The 16,154-nt window shown below is 39.8% G+C and overlaps 1 protein-coding gene across 1 annotated transcript in view; it reads right to left on the bottom strand.

Moving 5' to 3' along the window:
* The window catches only part of Fzd3 (frizzled class receptor 3), a 49,354-nt gene that overhangs the window by 18,295 nt on the left and 14,905 nt on the right, over positions 1 to 16,154 (bottom strand). The window contains exons 3-4 of the mRNA XM_013024222.1: positions 12,581 to 12,777; positions 5,736 to 6,753 (exon numbers count right to left, since the gene is read on the bottom strand). Of these exons, the coding sequence (XP_012879676.1) occupies positions 5,736 to 6,753; positions 12,581 to 12,777 (1,215 nt within the window). The remainder of the gene's footprint in view (positions 1 to 5,735; positions 6,754 to 12,580; positions 12,778 to 16,154) is intronic.

Below are 16,154 nucleotides of genomic sequence, written 5' to 3'. Positions count from 1 at the left end.
CAGGCATGAGCCACCAGCACCCAGCTGGGTTTTTTTGTTTGGTGGTACTATGGTTTGAACTCAGAGTCCTGAACTTGATAGGCAAGCATCATACTACTTGAACCATATTCTAAGCTTCCAAAGATTATTCTGTAAATGAAACCTTATTGGAATACTTCTTTCCATGTGCTTATTGTTTATGGCTGCTTTTGCCACATATGAGCAGTTGATCCCTTGCAACTGAACCACACAGCTCACAAAGCCTAAAACATTTTACTATTTTTTTCTTTTTTTTAGCTGGTCCTGGGCTTGAACTCAGTGCCTGGGCACTGACCCTAAGCTTTTTCATCTTGAGGCTAGTGCTCTACCACTTGAGCAACAGCTCCACTTCCAGCTTTTTTGGTGATTAATTGGAGGTAAGAGCTCTCAGACTTTCCTGCCCAGGCTGGCTTGAACTACAACCCTCAGATTTCAGCCTCCTGAGTAGCTAGGATTACAAGTATGAGCCACTGGTGCCCAACCTTATCTGCCATTTTTTTTTTTGGTCAGTCGTGGGGCTGAACTCTGGGCCTGAGCGCTGTCCTTCAGCTCTTCAGCTCAAGGCAAGCGCTCTACCACTTGAGCTACAGCACTACTTCCGGTTTTTCTGGTGGTTTATTGGAGATAAGAGTCTCACGGAGTTTCCTGCCTGGGCTGGCGTTGAACCATGATCCTCAGATCTCAGTCTCCTTAGTAGCTAGGATTACAGGCGTGAGCCACCAGCGCCCGGCTTATCTGCCATTTTTGTAGGAAGTTGCTGTGACCCATGGTAAATCATGACAAGTATACTTAATTTATTTTTTAATGAGTGAACCATTTGTACAACAGGTATTTATGCAATTAATGCATAAATTAGATTCACAGCTTAAGCTATTGTTTTAGAGGACACATACTGCAATGTTTATGTTTCAATTCATTTATCCAAAATTGCCAAGACAGTATTTTACAGACAATACTGTTTTAATAAATGTCTACAATATCCTACATTTCTTTAATAATCTATTATTTTTTTCCTACAAGCGATTTAGAATAATTTTTCAGGAAATTCCAATAACAGAAACTAAACAATTCTGAGGAGAAATTACTTTGGTCTTAGAAAGCTATAGGCAAGATATCCACAACTTTATAACATTAGTAGCAAACACTAATCTTACAAATTATGCACTGTCTGTAATGATGGAAACATCGTGATCTTTTCATAATCTGATTTTTTGGAATTGTGATCCTATCAAAAAATGAAGCTAAAATCAGAGAAAATCAGTTTTCACATTATTTTGCTACTTTTGTATTCTTCTAAATCAAGACTGGATAAACAGATGGGTTGTCTTGTGTGGCTGGAAGAATGTTTCTTTTTCTTTTTCTTTTAGAATTTTGCAAATGTTTCTAATGTCAATTTGACAGAGTTAAGCTGCTTGTGCTATGGTAACATATTTCTATTACTGAAACAAAAGTTCTACTGTCAATATTCTTGGAACATATTGCACTGGATTAGATAGAAGAAACATGATAAAATGAGGCAATTTATGAAAGAAAACATGTGCTTTTAAAAATCAGTATTTAGAAAAACTGAAGATACTAATTCAGACTATAACAGAGCAATAGCAATCTTACTCATTTGTCAGAATTAACTATTCTCTTGTGTTTTTCGTTTTGTTATTTATTTTTTAGATGGTCATGGGGCCTGAACTCTGGGTCTGGGCACTGTCCCTTTCCTCTTCAAGGATAGTGCTCTAACACTCGAGCCACAGCGCCACTTCTGGCTTTTTCTGCATATGTGGTGCTGAGTAATAGAACCCAGGGCCTCATGCATGCAAAGTAAGCACTCTACCACTGAGCCACCTTCCTAGCCCTCATTTTATTTGAACTTATTTTTGTCGGTTGTGGGGCTTGAACTCTGGGCCTGGGCGCTGTCCCTCAGCTCTTCAGCTCAAGGAGAGTGCTCTACCACTTGCACCACTTCCGGTTTTCTGGTGGTTTATTGGAGATAGGAGTCTCACGGTCTCTCCTGCCCAGGCTGTCTTTGAACTGCTATCCTCAGATCTCAGCCTCCTGAGTAGCTAGGATTACAGGTGTGAGCCACTGGCGCCCAGCTTTGTTTCGTTATTTTTTGAGACAAGGTTTCCCTAAGTTGCCCAGGTTTCAATTGCTAGGATTACAGGTATGTGCCATCTTGCTTGCTCCATTTACTTTGGAGGCAGCTATGTAATCTAGCTAGGCCTAAAACACTTTTTTCTTTTATTTTCTTTTGAGCTCTGGGCTGGGTGATGTTTTGGGGTTCCTTCTGTTCAAGGCTAGGACTCTACTCTCAAGTGGTGCAAGCCACTGCACCACTTCCGGCTTTTTCTGTGATTAACTGGAGACAAGAGTCTCACAGACTTTCCTGAACCATGATCCTCAGAACTTGGCCTCCTGAGTAGCTAGGAATACAGGCATGAGCCACCAGCACCTGGCTTAAATACATTAAACAAATTAGGAAATATTGACAGCATATGAGTTAAACTTTCAAGTCAAACATTTAGAAAAATAGACAAGTAACATTAGATGCAAAAAAAAAAAAAAGGAGGGGATAGTTAAGTACCAGTGGCTTACACCTATAATCCTAGCTACTCAGGAGGCTGAGATCTGAGGATCATGGCTCAAAGCAAGCCCAGTCAAAAAAGTCCCTGTGAGACTATTATCTGCAATTAACCCCTCAAAAATCAGAAGTAGAGTTGTGGCTCAAATGGTAGAGCACTAGCCTTGAGCAAAAGAGCTCAGGGACAGAGCCCAGGCCCTGAGTTCAAGTCCCTGACTAACATCAACAACAAAATTGTATGTACATGTATATATAAATGTATGCGTATATAAAATAATATACATACTGAAATGAACTCCAAAGATATGGGAAAAAGGACTTTTGTCTTAATTTGACTCTATATTCTTTACCTTATATGTAGTGCATTCAGGTGCACATCTTCAGGAGGGCACAGAATCAGAAGAAAATGGAGATGAAGTACAGCAGTAAAGCACATTGGCTGCACTAGTCATTCATGAAAGTGAACTATGCAACTTGTGGGTGGAGAGAGGAGGGAGGGAATGGGAGAGAATGAAGGAACAGATGACACTATGTAAAAGGAAATGTACTTATGTAAAGGTAATCCTGCTGTATATCAACTCTAAAAAAAAACAATAATTTTTTTAAGTGCCTTAAGAATGAAACCCTGAACAAAGCAAATTAAAGAAATTGAAACTTGTTTTAGAAAACCAACTTGCCGCTGGGAAGGTGGCTCAGTGGTACAGCGCTTGCCTTGCATGCATGAGGCCCTGGGTTCGATTCCTCAGCACCATATAAGCAAAAAGAAAAAAGCCAAAACTGGCGCTGTGGCTCAAGTGGTAGAGTGCTAGCATTGAGCTGAAGAGCCGAGGGCCCAGAGTTCAGGCCCCAGACCCAGAGTTCAGGCCCCACGACTGGACCCCAAAAAAAGAAAACCAACTTGCCTTCTTATTTTGAGGATAGTAGGATAGAATTTTAAAGTAGATGTTCAACCCTTTTCAACTATTATGATACAAATTTAGAAGCCAGCAAGGGACAAATCTGTTCTAATTTGCAGACAAGATTCTACAAAGAGTAAGACAATCTATACATCTTTAGAACAAAGAATCAGCAGAATGTTTAACACAAGATCATTGTTTAAATCCTTCAGTAGAATTTCTTTTTTACATCATCCAGTTTAATACCAACTGAGGTAAGATATCACTCACAATCGTTAAAAAACAAAAAACGATTTTTTTGTTCTAGGTACAAATAAAAACAAAGATATCAAGGTTCAGTACTGCAAGAGGGGGCAATTTTCCTTAGGCTCATTTAGAAATAAAAAACAATTTCAATTTAAAATCTTATCAGTCTTTTCCATAAAAAAATTGATCTTAAAATTTACATAAAAGGTCAAAGTGTCATCGGACAAACACAGTAGAGGAAATGTGGAATTGACACATGGCCAAACAATTGGTCCAAAGGAACAAAAGGCCCTAAAATGAAACTTATCTCTGACACAGATATGTTATATTTCAGATAGGCTATCTGACAAATAGTGGTTTGTTGATATAGAAAATGAATGTCAAGGATATGCATCAAAAAGAAAATTGCAAAACCTGCAGAAAAATCTGGCAGACCACTTTTAGGACTTTAGTGACAGGAAAAGTTCTATGAAACATGTAAGACAACAAAGCACAAATAAAGTGAAAATACATGCTACAGAGAAGATATCTACAATGAAAATAACTAAGAAAGACTACTGAGTTTGTTTACTAAGCAACAGAAAGCAAATAACCTACAGCAATGGACAAAGGTAAAAATAAGCAAAAGAGGGGTTGGGAATGTGGCTTAGTGATAGAATGCTTGCCTGTCATGCATGAAGTCCTGGTTTCAATTCCTCAGTACTACATAAACAAAAGGCCAGAGGTGGCTCAAGTGGTAGAGTGCTAGCCTTGAGCAAAAGAAGATTGGGACAGAACTCAGGTCCCCAGTTCAAGCCCCAGGACTGGCAAAAAAAAAAAAAAAGCGGAAAAGGCAGAGCAGTCAACAGATGTATGTAAATATTCTCAATCTTATTATTAACAAGGGAAACACAAGTCACTGAAGAACTGATACTAAACTAAACTGAGCTTTAGGCAAAACTCAAATGCCTAAGAGCATCACAATGGGGAGAAGAGGGAGGAACATATTCTAGTGTGAATGTAAATGAAACCAACCATTTGACATCTGTTTCCTACATGCAGTAATTTCATGTTTTGATGACCAATCTACAAAAATTCTTATTCAAATAGAAGGATGATATGAATATAAAAGAGCTAAAGCCTAAGAACACAGTTCTTAGTGGCAGAGTGCTTACCTGAGAGTTTCAAGTTCAATTTCCAGTACTGCAATCAATCAATCAATGAATCCATCAAGTGTAAAAAGTGAATTACAGAATGAAATTTTCCCACTTGTTTAATTTTTTTATCCTATACTGTTTAAGCTTGAAAAATATCAAGTTTTATAGCTAAATACTCCTAACAGTGTAAAACACTAGGAGAATGGTAAATATCATTTGATAATGATGAACAGAAGAAACCAACTTAGATTGCTTAAAAAAAAACAACTTGTTTAACAATTTGTTTAAAAATGAAGAAGGGAGGCTAATGGCAAGAGGCATAGGTTCTAGAGAAGGGTTAAGATGAGCGAGATAAGTATGTAACACAAACACCTCCAAAAAATTTCCTTGACTACACTACTCTTCTAAGACTGAACCCAGCTGGTTATTTACTCAGCATGAACAAGTCACTCAATATTTCTAAGCTTTGAATGAGATTTTTAAGAACTTGAGACTCTCTTTCAAATAAATTCTTAATCCAACCATCAGGAAAATTTCCACAAAAAACAGTGCCTTGCTTAAAGTCAGAGTTGATGCAGTGTTTCCCCCTACAAACCTCAACTTTCCAACAATCGATAAACTTTGCTTAGTGCTAATAGAAATAAATTGCTTGGAAGTCCATAGCTTTGCTTTATGACTTACAAATCATCATTTAAAATATCTGTACAAACAAATATATACTTAAAGTGTATTTGTCAATTATCTTCACTTGAAAATTTTAATGTGTAAGTTTACAGCTCAAAAGCAGTTAACATTACCCTTTACAGTAACATGCCTTCTTTTCAGTATGCCACATTCTGAAATTGATAAGGAGGTTTCCCTTACCTGATATGGACATGGAATGTGATATTCTCTGCAGCGTTCTTGTATCCAAGTTGTTTCCCAGATGCCACGGTAAGCTTGCTCATAAAAGTAGCATCCAATTACAACCAAGAGTGGCACGAGATAAAGAATGCTGAAAACACCAATCCGGATCATAAACTTCACTAATTTATCTTGGTTCTCCTTTTCTAAGGGAATCTCAATCCGTACCCTGTTTAGGGAAATAATGCCGGCTAAGAGGAGAGAAACCCCAACTACCACATACAGGCAGAGGGGAGCAAGAACAAAGTATCTTAATGCATCAACATCGTAGAGGCCAACAAAACACACGCCACTAATATTGTCACCTTCAATTTTATTCATCGCTAAAAGGATGATAGTCAGTGTTCCAGGAATGCCCCATGCACTGGCGTGAAACAGCAATGCTTTCTTCTCAATTGCTTCACTACCCCACTTTGGCACAGCTGCTAAAAACCATGTGATGGTAAGAATTACCCACCATACACTGCCAGCCATAGTGAAAAAATAGAGTACCATGAAAAGCATGGTACAGGCTTTATTATGAGATCCTTGTGTCACTGTGGAAGCCTTATACTGGGCAGGGATAGATGCATTGCAGGCTACTCGATCCTCAAGCAAAAACCCAATGAAGAAAATTAATGATACCATCATATAGCAGACGGCATAAAATATAATAGGCCTTTCAGGATAACGGAATCTTGTGACGTCAATCAAAAATGTTAAAAAAGTAAACAAGGTGGCAGAGAGGCAAATGATTGAAATCAATCCTATGAAGTAGCGTGCAAACGACAGTTCTTCTCTCCTGAAGTACATATTTGGACAAGGCGGTGAACAATCCCGCACGTGCAAAAAAGAATAACCAAGATCAGGGTCGATTTTCAACTCTCGGGGACACCAAAAACCATAGTCCCTCTGCACTGCTACTGGGGCTCCTTCAGTGGGATCTCCAACTAAATTCAGATCCACGAGTCGAGGATATGGCTCGTCGCAATCTGGAAACCTAAAAAGACACAGATGAAAACCATTTTTACGTACAGGACAATCTACTGCTATCTGACACTTTGTACTCCCCAATTTAGCACCTATGGCCTTGTCTAGTCCTACATCCTGGCAACTGGGTAAGTGGGAAGAAACAGTGATGTTTTCTATATAAGCTACCTAAACAGATGACAGAACAACAACAAAACAGTGTTTTTTGTTTGCTTTTTGTTTGTCATGGGGTGTGAACACTGGGCTTGGGTACTATCCCTCAGCTCTTCAGCTCAAAGTAAGTGCTCTACCACTTGAGCCACAGCACCACTTCCAGTTTTCTAGTGGTTTATTGGAGATAAGAGTCTCACGGACTTTCCTGCCCGAGCAGGCTTTGAACTGTGATCCTCAGATCTCAGCCTCCTGAATAGCTAGGATTACAGGCGTGAGTCACCGGCACCCGGCAACAAAACAGTTTTAAACTTAATTTTGTTCTACCATTATAATCAGTAAGAACTCTTAATTCAAATGTACTCAAAAGCAGTCATCAATTACAAATAGCATATATAGGGTATTTATGTAAAGCACATGATTTAAGAATATGATTTCAAAATACAAAAATATAGCCATGCGCCAGTGGTTCACATCTGTAATTCTAGCTACTCAGGAGGCTGAGATCTGAGGATCATGGTTCACAGCCAGTGGGGTAGGAAAGTCTGTGAGACTCTTATCTCCAATTAACCACCAGAAAAAAATGGAAGTGGCACTGTGGCTCAAGTAGTAGAGTGTTTGTCTTGAGCTGAAGAGCTCAGGGACGGCGCCCAGGCCCAGAGTTCAAGCCCTACAACCCCCCACACACACTAAAAAAAAAAAATAGGGGCTGGGAAGGTGGCTCAGTGGTAGAGCACTTGTCTTGCATGCATGAGGACCTGGGTTCGATTCCCCAGCACCACATAAGCAAAAAGAAAAAAGCCGGAAGTGGCGCTATAGCTCAAGTGGTAGAGCGCTAGCCTTGAGCTGAATAGCTGAGGGACAGCACCCAGGCCCAGAGTTCAGCCCCACGACCAGACCCAAAAATAAAAAAAATAAAGTGTGTGTGTATGTGTGTATAGAGCTATAACAAAAATCTGAAACCTAGAGTTAAAAGTCTTTCCTAGGGAAAAGGGAGGGAGAATGAAGGGGGTGAATGAGAACAAATATGGTCCATACAGTTTCTTTGCATAAATGAAAATGAAACAGTGGCACCTGTTGAAAGTGCCTTAAGAAGGGAGAGTGAGAGGAAGAGAGTGACAGCAAAGGGCAGGGATGACTAGGATACACGTATACGTGTGTGGAGACATCATAAAGGTAATGTGTGCTAATTAAAAAAAGTAAGAACTCTTTCCTAAATGCATGGTCCAAGGTGCTATGAATTAATATCTTTTAAATATCTTTATAAGTAGCTCTGTTTTTAGGTCACCTGTTTCCATTTCACATTTATTCTAAATTATTATTTTTTTGCAATGCTGGGAATCAAATTCACGGCATTGTACTCTTTACCACTAGGCTAGACTTTCAGTCCTTCCTCTGCTTATTTCATTGGCTACAACTCTTTAATATCACCTTGCGCTTCCATTCCTGATTTCTCCCTAATTTCTGTATTTATCTCTAATAGTCATTTTCAAACTTTGATGTATATAAAATGTGGGGATATTTTAAAAGTGTAAATTTTTACATGCCTGTTAACCCAGCCCTTGAGAAGTAGTAGGTAGTAGGAGTGTGATTTGAGCCCAGTTTGAACTACCTATCAAGTTTCAGGTCAGCCTACATTACATAGTAAGACCCACAACAAATCATATTTCAGAAAGTTGATGTTAAAGCTTAGAATTGTGCATTTCAACAAGTTTTCCAAAGGAAATGATCCAAAGACTTGAGAAAGCCTCAGGACAAGGTTAACAAAGTTACGCTGCAGACATACTTGCATGACTAAGAATTCTCAAGAATTCTATTCTCGGGGCTGGGAAGGTGGCTCAGTGGCAGAGCGCTTGCCTTGCATGCATGAGGCCCTGGGTTTGATTCTTCAGCACCACATAAGCAAAAAGAAAAAAGCCAGAAGTGGCACTGTGGTTCAAGTGGTAGAACGCTAGCCTTGAGCTGAAGAGCTGAGGGACAGCGCCCCAGGCCCAGAGTTCAGGCCCCACGACCGGACCCCCCCCCCAAAAAAAAGAATTCTATTCTCAAGAATTCCCTTCATGTTCACTTGTCTTGCCAATATCAAATTATAAGTCTTTCAACTTCCAGCAACCAACCCTTTACTCTTACTGGCATTAGTTTCAAAGAAAATATAAATGATATTAAGTTACCATATACATGAATAACCATAGTTGATAAATATCTTCAAAACTTTTTGTTTGCTAATATAAACCATTTTCTTCACAGGACTTGAAAAAAAACTACAGAAGTTTATTGTATTTAATTATTATTGGAATCCTGGAATATGCCAGGGGGTGAAGATAAAAGACACATCCCTGTCTCCTCCCACCCCACCCCCCCAAAAAAAAACCCAACATCTCTATCTTTGAATAGAGGAGCAGTCACAAACTTGTAAACATAATACTCACAAGGCAATTAAAGTCTATATACCCCTCCACTGCATTCTTTTTTTTTTTTTTATTTGGTCAGTTGTGGGGCCTGAACTCTGTGCCTGGGTGTTGTCCCTCAGTTCTTCAGCTCAATGCTAGTACTCTACCACTTGAGCCACAGCACCATTTGCGGTTTTTTCTGTTTATGTGGTGCTGAGGAATCGAACCCAGGGCCTCATGCATGTGAGGCAAGCACTCTACCATTGAGCCACCTTCCCTCCACTGCATTCTACTTTACCATAGCCATGAAGCACAGAGCCAGCTGGCCTTGAGGTGTAACCTCTGAAACTAGGAGCAATTAAATCATCCCTTATACCTTGTTTTCTGAGGTCTTTTTTATAGTGATGAATACTAACTGTGACATTATCTACCTGTTTGTTATCTTCCTCCCTTTATAACCATTACAAGGATCCTAGCTTCTTAAGAACAGAGACCCTATTTTGCTCACTGCATATTTCAGCATGTAAAAGTGTCTAACACTACAGCCATTCAACTAACATTTGTTGCACTAATGAACATGAAATATATTCATATACTCTAACCTAGATAATCAAAAAGATAAATATGAGCAATGCAGAAGACAGATCTGAGCTGGGGAAAATGGAGGCAAGGGATAAGTTGGAACATAATAAAATTTAAAAACAAATACTTATAAAAAAGGCAGATATGAAAGTTGTTGGATAAAAGCAACAGAACACCACTGACTGAACGCAGGGATTGAGGTCAAGGAAGAATAGAATACGACTGCCAAGGAATAAAGAAAAACAAAGGAATCCATTTCAGAGGTGTTGAAACTAATGTGCTGGCAACAAATTCAGGCCTGGATTTCCAATGGCTGATGACTATATAATTTTGGAGTTTAAGATGGAGACAAGGCTACAGATTTGGGTTGAGAGTCATCAGTACATAAATAATAGTTAAAATCAGTGAGATGAGACTCTAGGGAAAACTGTTAGGATCACAGAACTCTCAACTCTGGGAAGCATCATTACACAAGGGTCAGAGAGTGGGAAGATCCAAGAAGGAAACCAAGAAAGACTAGCCAGAACTACAGCAGATCATAGAAGCACCTGTATGAGGGTTTTTACCCATAAGGAGAGCAGGCTAGGATGTTAAGTGTAAAGTCAATAGTGCAGATTTTGCAACAGTGCTGAGAAACAAACAGAAATTTCCCTCACCAAGACAAGTAGTTACAAATAACAAAGGATCACTATTGTTTGAGAATCATTAATATACAGCATAATTAATTTGAAGAAGTTGGTTAGATCAGTACATTTAAAATCTGAACACATTTAGTGAAAAGAATGAGTTGGGGCTGAGAATGTGGCTTAATGATAGAGTGCTTGCCTATCATGCATGAAGCCCTGGGTTCATTCAATTCCTCAGTACCACAGAAACAGAAGAAGCCAGAAGTGGCACTGTGGGTCAAGTAGTAGAGCACTAGCCTTGAGCAAAAGAAGCTCAGAGACAGTGCCCAGCCCCTGAGTTCAAGCCTCAGGACTGGAAAAAAAAAAAAAGAGTAAGTTGAACTTGCTAATCTTTTTTTTTTTCCACATGACAACGAAGCTGACATTTCATAAAGAAATAAATGTGATCAGGGAAGAGGCTATTGAGGTAAAAAAAAGATCAAAAAGCCCAGAGTCGGTGGATCACGTCTGCAATCCTAGCTACTCAGGAGGCTGAGATCTGAGGATTGAGGTTCAAAGCCAGCCCAGGTAAGAAAGTCTGTGAGACTCATCTCCAATTAACCACCAGAAAACCATAAATGGCACTGTGGCTCAAAGTGGTAGAGTGCTAGCCTTTAGCAAAAGAGCTCAGAAAAAAAAAAAGAGCTCAGGAACAACACCCAGGATGTGAGTTCAAGACTACAATTGACCCTCCTACCCCCTCCCCAAAAAAAGAGGAAAAAAAGATCAAAAGTCTGAGATGGTCCATAAAGTTGAAGAGTGGGTGCTATAGTCTGAATCATGTGTTGAAAGTTAATCCCAATGTGTTAATATGAAACAGATAAGCAGGGAAGTGAATAAGCTTTGAAGGCACATCCTGATAAAAAAGGCTTCAAAGACAGAATACACACCCCTATACTCTCAGGCCTTTCAGCCATGTGAGAACACAACATTCTTCAACCAGATACTGTCAGCAAAATTACTTTTTAAGATGAGGAAAAAATGGACCAGCCACTAACATCTATAATCCTAACTATTTTGGAGGCTAAAATTTGGAGGATTGAGGTTCAAGACCAGTTAGGGAAGAAAAATTTAAAGACCCCTTTTCAGTACATAGCTAAGTAGTGGTTGAGACTGTCGTTCCAAAACTACATGGGAGGCTGATGTTAAATCTGTGATTCCAGACCAGCCTGGGCAGAAAAGTTTGTAAGAGAGAAGCTGTAAGCAGTAGAATGAGCCTTACCATTAACAATGGTAAATCTAAATTAGGTGGATCATAGTCTGGACATGCACCTAGGTGGGAAGCAAGATGCTATCCCAAAACAACCAGTGAAAAGCAGGGCTAGAGTGGAGCACCAGTGGCTCATTCTTGCAGGAATGAAGCTGGGGGGCGGGGAGGGGGAAGAGGAGAGGAGAGACAGGAGAGGAGAGGAGAGGAGGGGAGGGGAGGGAAGGGGAGGGGATAGAGGGGAGAGGGGAGGGAAGGGAGAGACAGGAGAAACAGGAGAGATGGAGGGGAGGAAGGAAGGGAGGGAGGGAGAGGGAGGAAGGAGAGGGAGAAAAGGAAAAAGAAGAGGGAGAGAGGGAAAGAGAAGGGGAGAGAGGGAGAGAGAAGGGGAGAGAGGGAGAGAGAAGGGGAGAGAGGGAGAGAGAGGGAGAGAAGAGCACAGAATTTTGCGTGTAGATATAGCATAGAAATGAAGAATGACACCACAACTTCAGTCATTTGCACATGTAATCAATGATTACCTCAACAATTATTTTCTTCTTTGAATTTCTAATTTTTCATAAATAGTATTACTCCTATAACCTACGTTAAAGGGACAAAAACAATGGAATGTTTTGATTACATAATTCTTAATTTTTAAAGTATCTTCATGAAAAAAAATCTACCTTTTTCACTCAATTCTTCCAAAATATAATTCTGAGAATATGAAAATGCTATTAAAAGTGAATGACTAATACATACAAAATTAGTCTCAAGACAGCTTTTTAAAGTGGATGAGGAAGACAAGAATTTTCAAATACACTGCGGCATATGAAATGACCCATGAAAGTCTGGTTTTCCTACCTACTGCATTCCATATCTTCAGGCCAAGGGACACCAAACATCTCCATGAGCTTTGAGCACTCGCTGTAGGCCCGCTGACACAGCCTGCGGCAGGGAAGTGTGACGCGTCCATATTCCATACAAATAGGAGCATAGAGTGCACAAAGAAATGGCCGGAAATCCCGGGAGCAATCCAGATTCACCATGGGATGGAATGGCTAGGAAAGAGTTAAAATTGAGAAATTAGATAAAGATCAGTATACCAGTACACATACTACTTAACTTTTCCATTTTCTTTTTTGTAGTGCTAGGGATAATCAAGCACTTCAACTGTCTTTTTTTTTCCATGTAGCAAACCTGAGGCCTTAAGTTCAAACCCTAGAACTTACACAATAAATAAAAATAAAAAGGAAAACGGAGGGCGGGGGCAGATGGGAAGGGATGGAAAGGGGAAACAAAGGAGGAGGCAGGGGCTGGAAAGGTGGCTCAGTGGTAGAGCACTTGCCTTGCATGCCTGAGGCCCTGGGTTCGATTCCTCAGCACCACATAAGCAAAAAGGAAAAAAAAAAAAACCCCGAAAGTGGCACTGTGGCTCAAGCGCTAGAGCGCTAGCCTTGAGCTGAAGAGCTGAGGGACAGCACCCAGGCCCAGAGTTCAGGCCCCACGACCCGGACCCAAAACAAACAAACAAACAAAAAAAGAAAAAACCAAAGGAGGAGGCAACAGTGCTTGATAAGAAATGTATCTTGGCCATGTAATTGTAACCCCTCTGTATGGTATTTTCACAATTAAAAAAAAAGGAAAGCCACCTCTGCAGGTTATTAAAAATTCTCTTTTCTTGTTTGTCGATCGTACTAGGGCGCGAAGTTGGCCTTGCACTTGCTGGGCAGGTGTTCCACCAAGTAGGTCATGCCCCTGGTAGGTCATGTCCTTTTAATAGTTATTTTTTAGATAAGGTCTCATGTTTTCATTCACAGCTGCCCATAGACCATGCTTCCAATCTATAGTCTGCCACATAGCTGGGATTACAGGCATGTACCACCATGCCCGACTTGTTGAGATGAAATCTCAATTTTTCCCCAGGCTGGCCTCAAGTTGCAATCTCTACTTTCCAAATAGGTTATTAAAAATTTCCAAAGAGGAGCTTTAAAAAAAAATAGTAACATCCTCTCAGCTATAGCCCTGACTCTGATTCTGACTTGGTTAAGTATAAGGTATATCTCAGAGTCTCTCTGCATACTTTAAGTATTACAGGTGATATTAACAGTCTGAGAACCACTAATAATAACATAGAATAATAATGTAACCCATTTTACATAGAGAAAAAGCCACAATCCATAGGCACTAAAGCTCAAAAGGGTAATTTATTCATTGTTTTACTCATTGATGGTGGGATCAAAAGGGTTTGATTTTCTTTATGTCCATTCCCACATTTTCTTCAATTCATGTACATCAAAAAGAGAGGACTAGCAGTGAAGGAGGGCAGGAGAGGGAGAAGGTAAGTAGTTACAGGTAACAGTTGTTCAGAGGGTTGGGTGAGAGAAAAGCCCTCACTTTTGGCTAAGTTTCTTGTTTTCTTTCCCATTAAACAAACAAACAAACAAACTTGTAAACAATGTTCTGAACTGAAATCAAATTACTAAGCACGGGTGGCTCACACCTGTAATCCTAGCTGCTCAGGAGGCTGAGATCTGAGAATTACATTTAAATGTCAGAGTTCAAGGCCCACTACTGGCCAAAAAAAAATCTGAAACCAAATGCTATAAATACAACTTATACTGTAACTTAATATTAAGACAACGAAAAGAAAAAAGTAATCCTGAACATAAAACCGTGCTTAAATAACCATTATAATCACAGGAGTAGATCAAATATCCCAGAAATACGCATTTTTTGACTACTGGGTATTTTTCCCTTGCATTTGTACAATAAGACTGCTGATTTTAAACTGGTTATAGATATTCTCACCACCAAGCCTTTCTGTTTCTACACTGATGTATAATGAAATTGCTCTGCATAAGGACCAGGCAAGCAAGCTAATGGGAAGACCGTAATCAGGCTTCAAACCCCACTATCGGCAAAAACTATCTACGAAGGCTCATAACAGCTTTATTTGTAAAAACAAAGAGCTAGAAACAACACAAATGTCCTTCTAGGGGAGAAAGACTAAACAAATTATGGGTCATCTATAAAATGTTGCTCAGCAATAGAAATAAATAACAACATGGACAGAAAAAAGGCACATCTTAAAAGATTCCATACTAATTGAATACATGTTGGTGTGAATGTATCCTCCAAAATTCCTCTGTTGGAAACTTAATTGTCATTGTTACAGTATTAAGAAGTAGGAACCTGCTAGTAGCTCAGGCCTGTAATCCCAGCTAGTTAGAAGGCTGACATCTGAGGAGAGAGATTTGAAGCCAGCTGGGGCAGGAAAGTCCACGAGACTTTTATCTCCAAGAAAGCACTCAAATAAGCCAGAAGTGGCACTATGGCTCAAGTGGTAGCATTAGCCTTGAACAAAAGCAGCTCAGAGTCATTGCCTAGGCCCAGAGTTTAAGTCCCAGGACTGCCCACTGCTTCTCCCCCCCCAAAAAAAGGAATAGTCAGGCACTGGTGGCTTACTTGTACAATCCTAGCTACTCAAGAGACTAAGATCTGTGGATCATAGCTGGAAGCCAGCCCAGGCAGGAAAGTCCATGAAACTCTTTATGTCCAATAAACTACCCCAAATCCAGAAGTAATCCCATGACTCAAGTGGTAGATGGCTAGCCTTGAGTACAAGGTCAGGGACAGTACTCAGGTCTTGAGATCAAGCTTCAGGTCTGGCCTGCATGTGTGCATGTGCACACACACCCACACATCACACACAAAGTAGGTCCTTTAAGAAGTAATTAAGCTCTGAGGTATCTGCCCTCCTGAATAAATAGTTATTATACGAGAGAATTCGTAATGTGGGAGTGGGTTCCTTATAAAAGGCCAAGTTTGGCTCCCTTTTCATGAGTGTGTGGGGTACATGATCCCTTTCTTACTATTCTTTGTTCTGAAGAAAGCAAGTCCTCACCAGATGCTAGCACCTTAATCTCAGACTTCCTTCCATGGTCCTTCCAAGACCATGAAAAAATAAATCTCTGTCTTTAATACTCAGTCTGTGATAGCCTGTTATAGCAGCACAAGATGGCTTAAGACATTTGTACATAACATTCTTGAAATTACAAAATTATAAAGATGGAGAAGATTAGTACTTGTTTGCAGTTAGGATGGGAAAGACTAGCGAGAAAGCATATGAGAATTCCTTGGTTGTAACAGAGTTTTTTTTTATCTTTACTATAGCAGTGGGCACAGAAATTTACACAAGTAATAAAATGATAACAGCAAGGCCTGTACACACACTCTCACACACATAACTACATACAGACAAATGAGTGCATATAAAACCTGGTGAAATATGGCAAGGTCTGTAGACTGAATCAATGTTTACTATATTCTACAGTCATATAAAGTAGGAAGATTGAGGCAGGAAAGATTGAACACAGATCCTACATAAACTATTTTTGAAACTTTCTGTGAGCCCAAACTTACTTTTTTTTTTTTT

The sequence above is a fragment of the Dipodomys ordii genome, unplaced genomic scaffold (genome assembly GCF_000151885.1).
Source record: "Dipodomys ordii isolate 6190 unplaced genomic scaffold, Dord_2.0 Scaffold74, whole genome shotgun sequence".
NCBI classification, from domain to species: domain Eukaryota; kingdom Metazoa; phylum Chordata; class Mammalia; order Rodentia; family Heteromyidae; genus Dipodomys; species Dipodomys ordii.
This window is presented reverse-complemented; position numbering and strand designations above follow the sequence as displayed.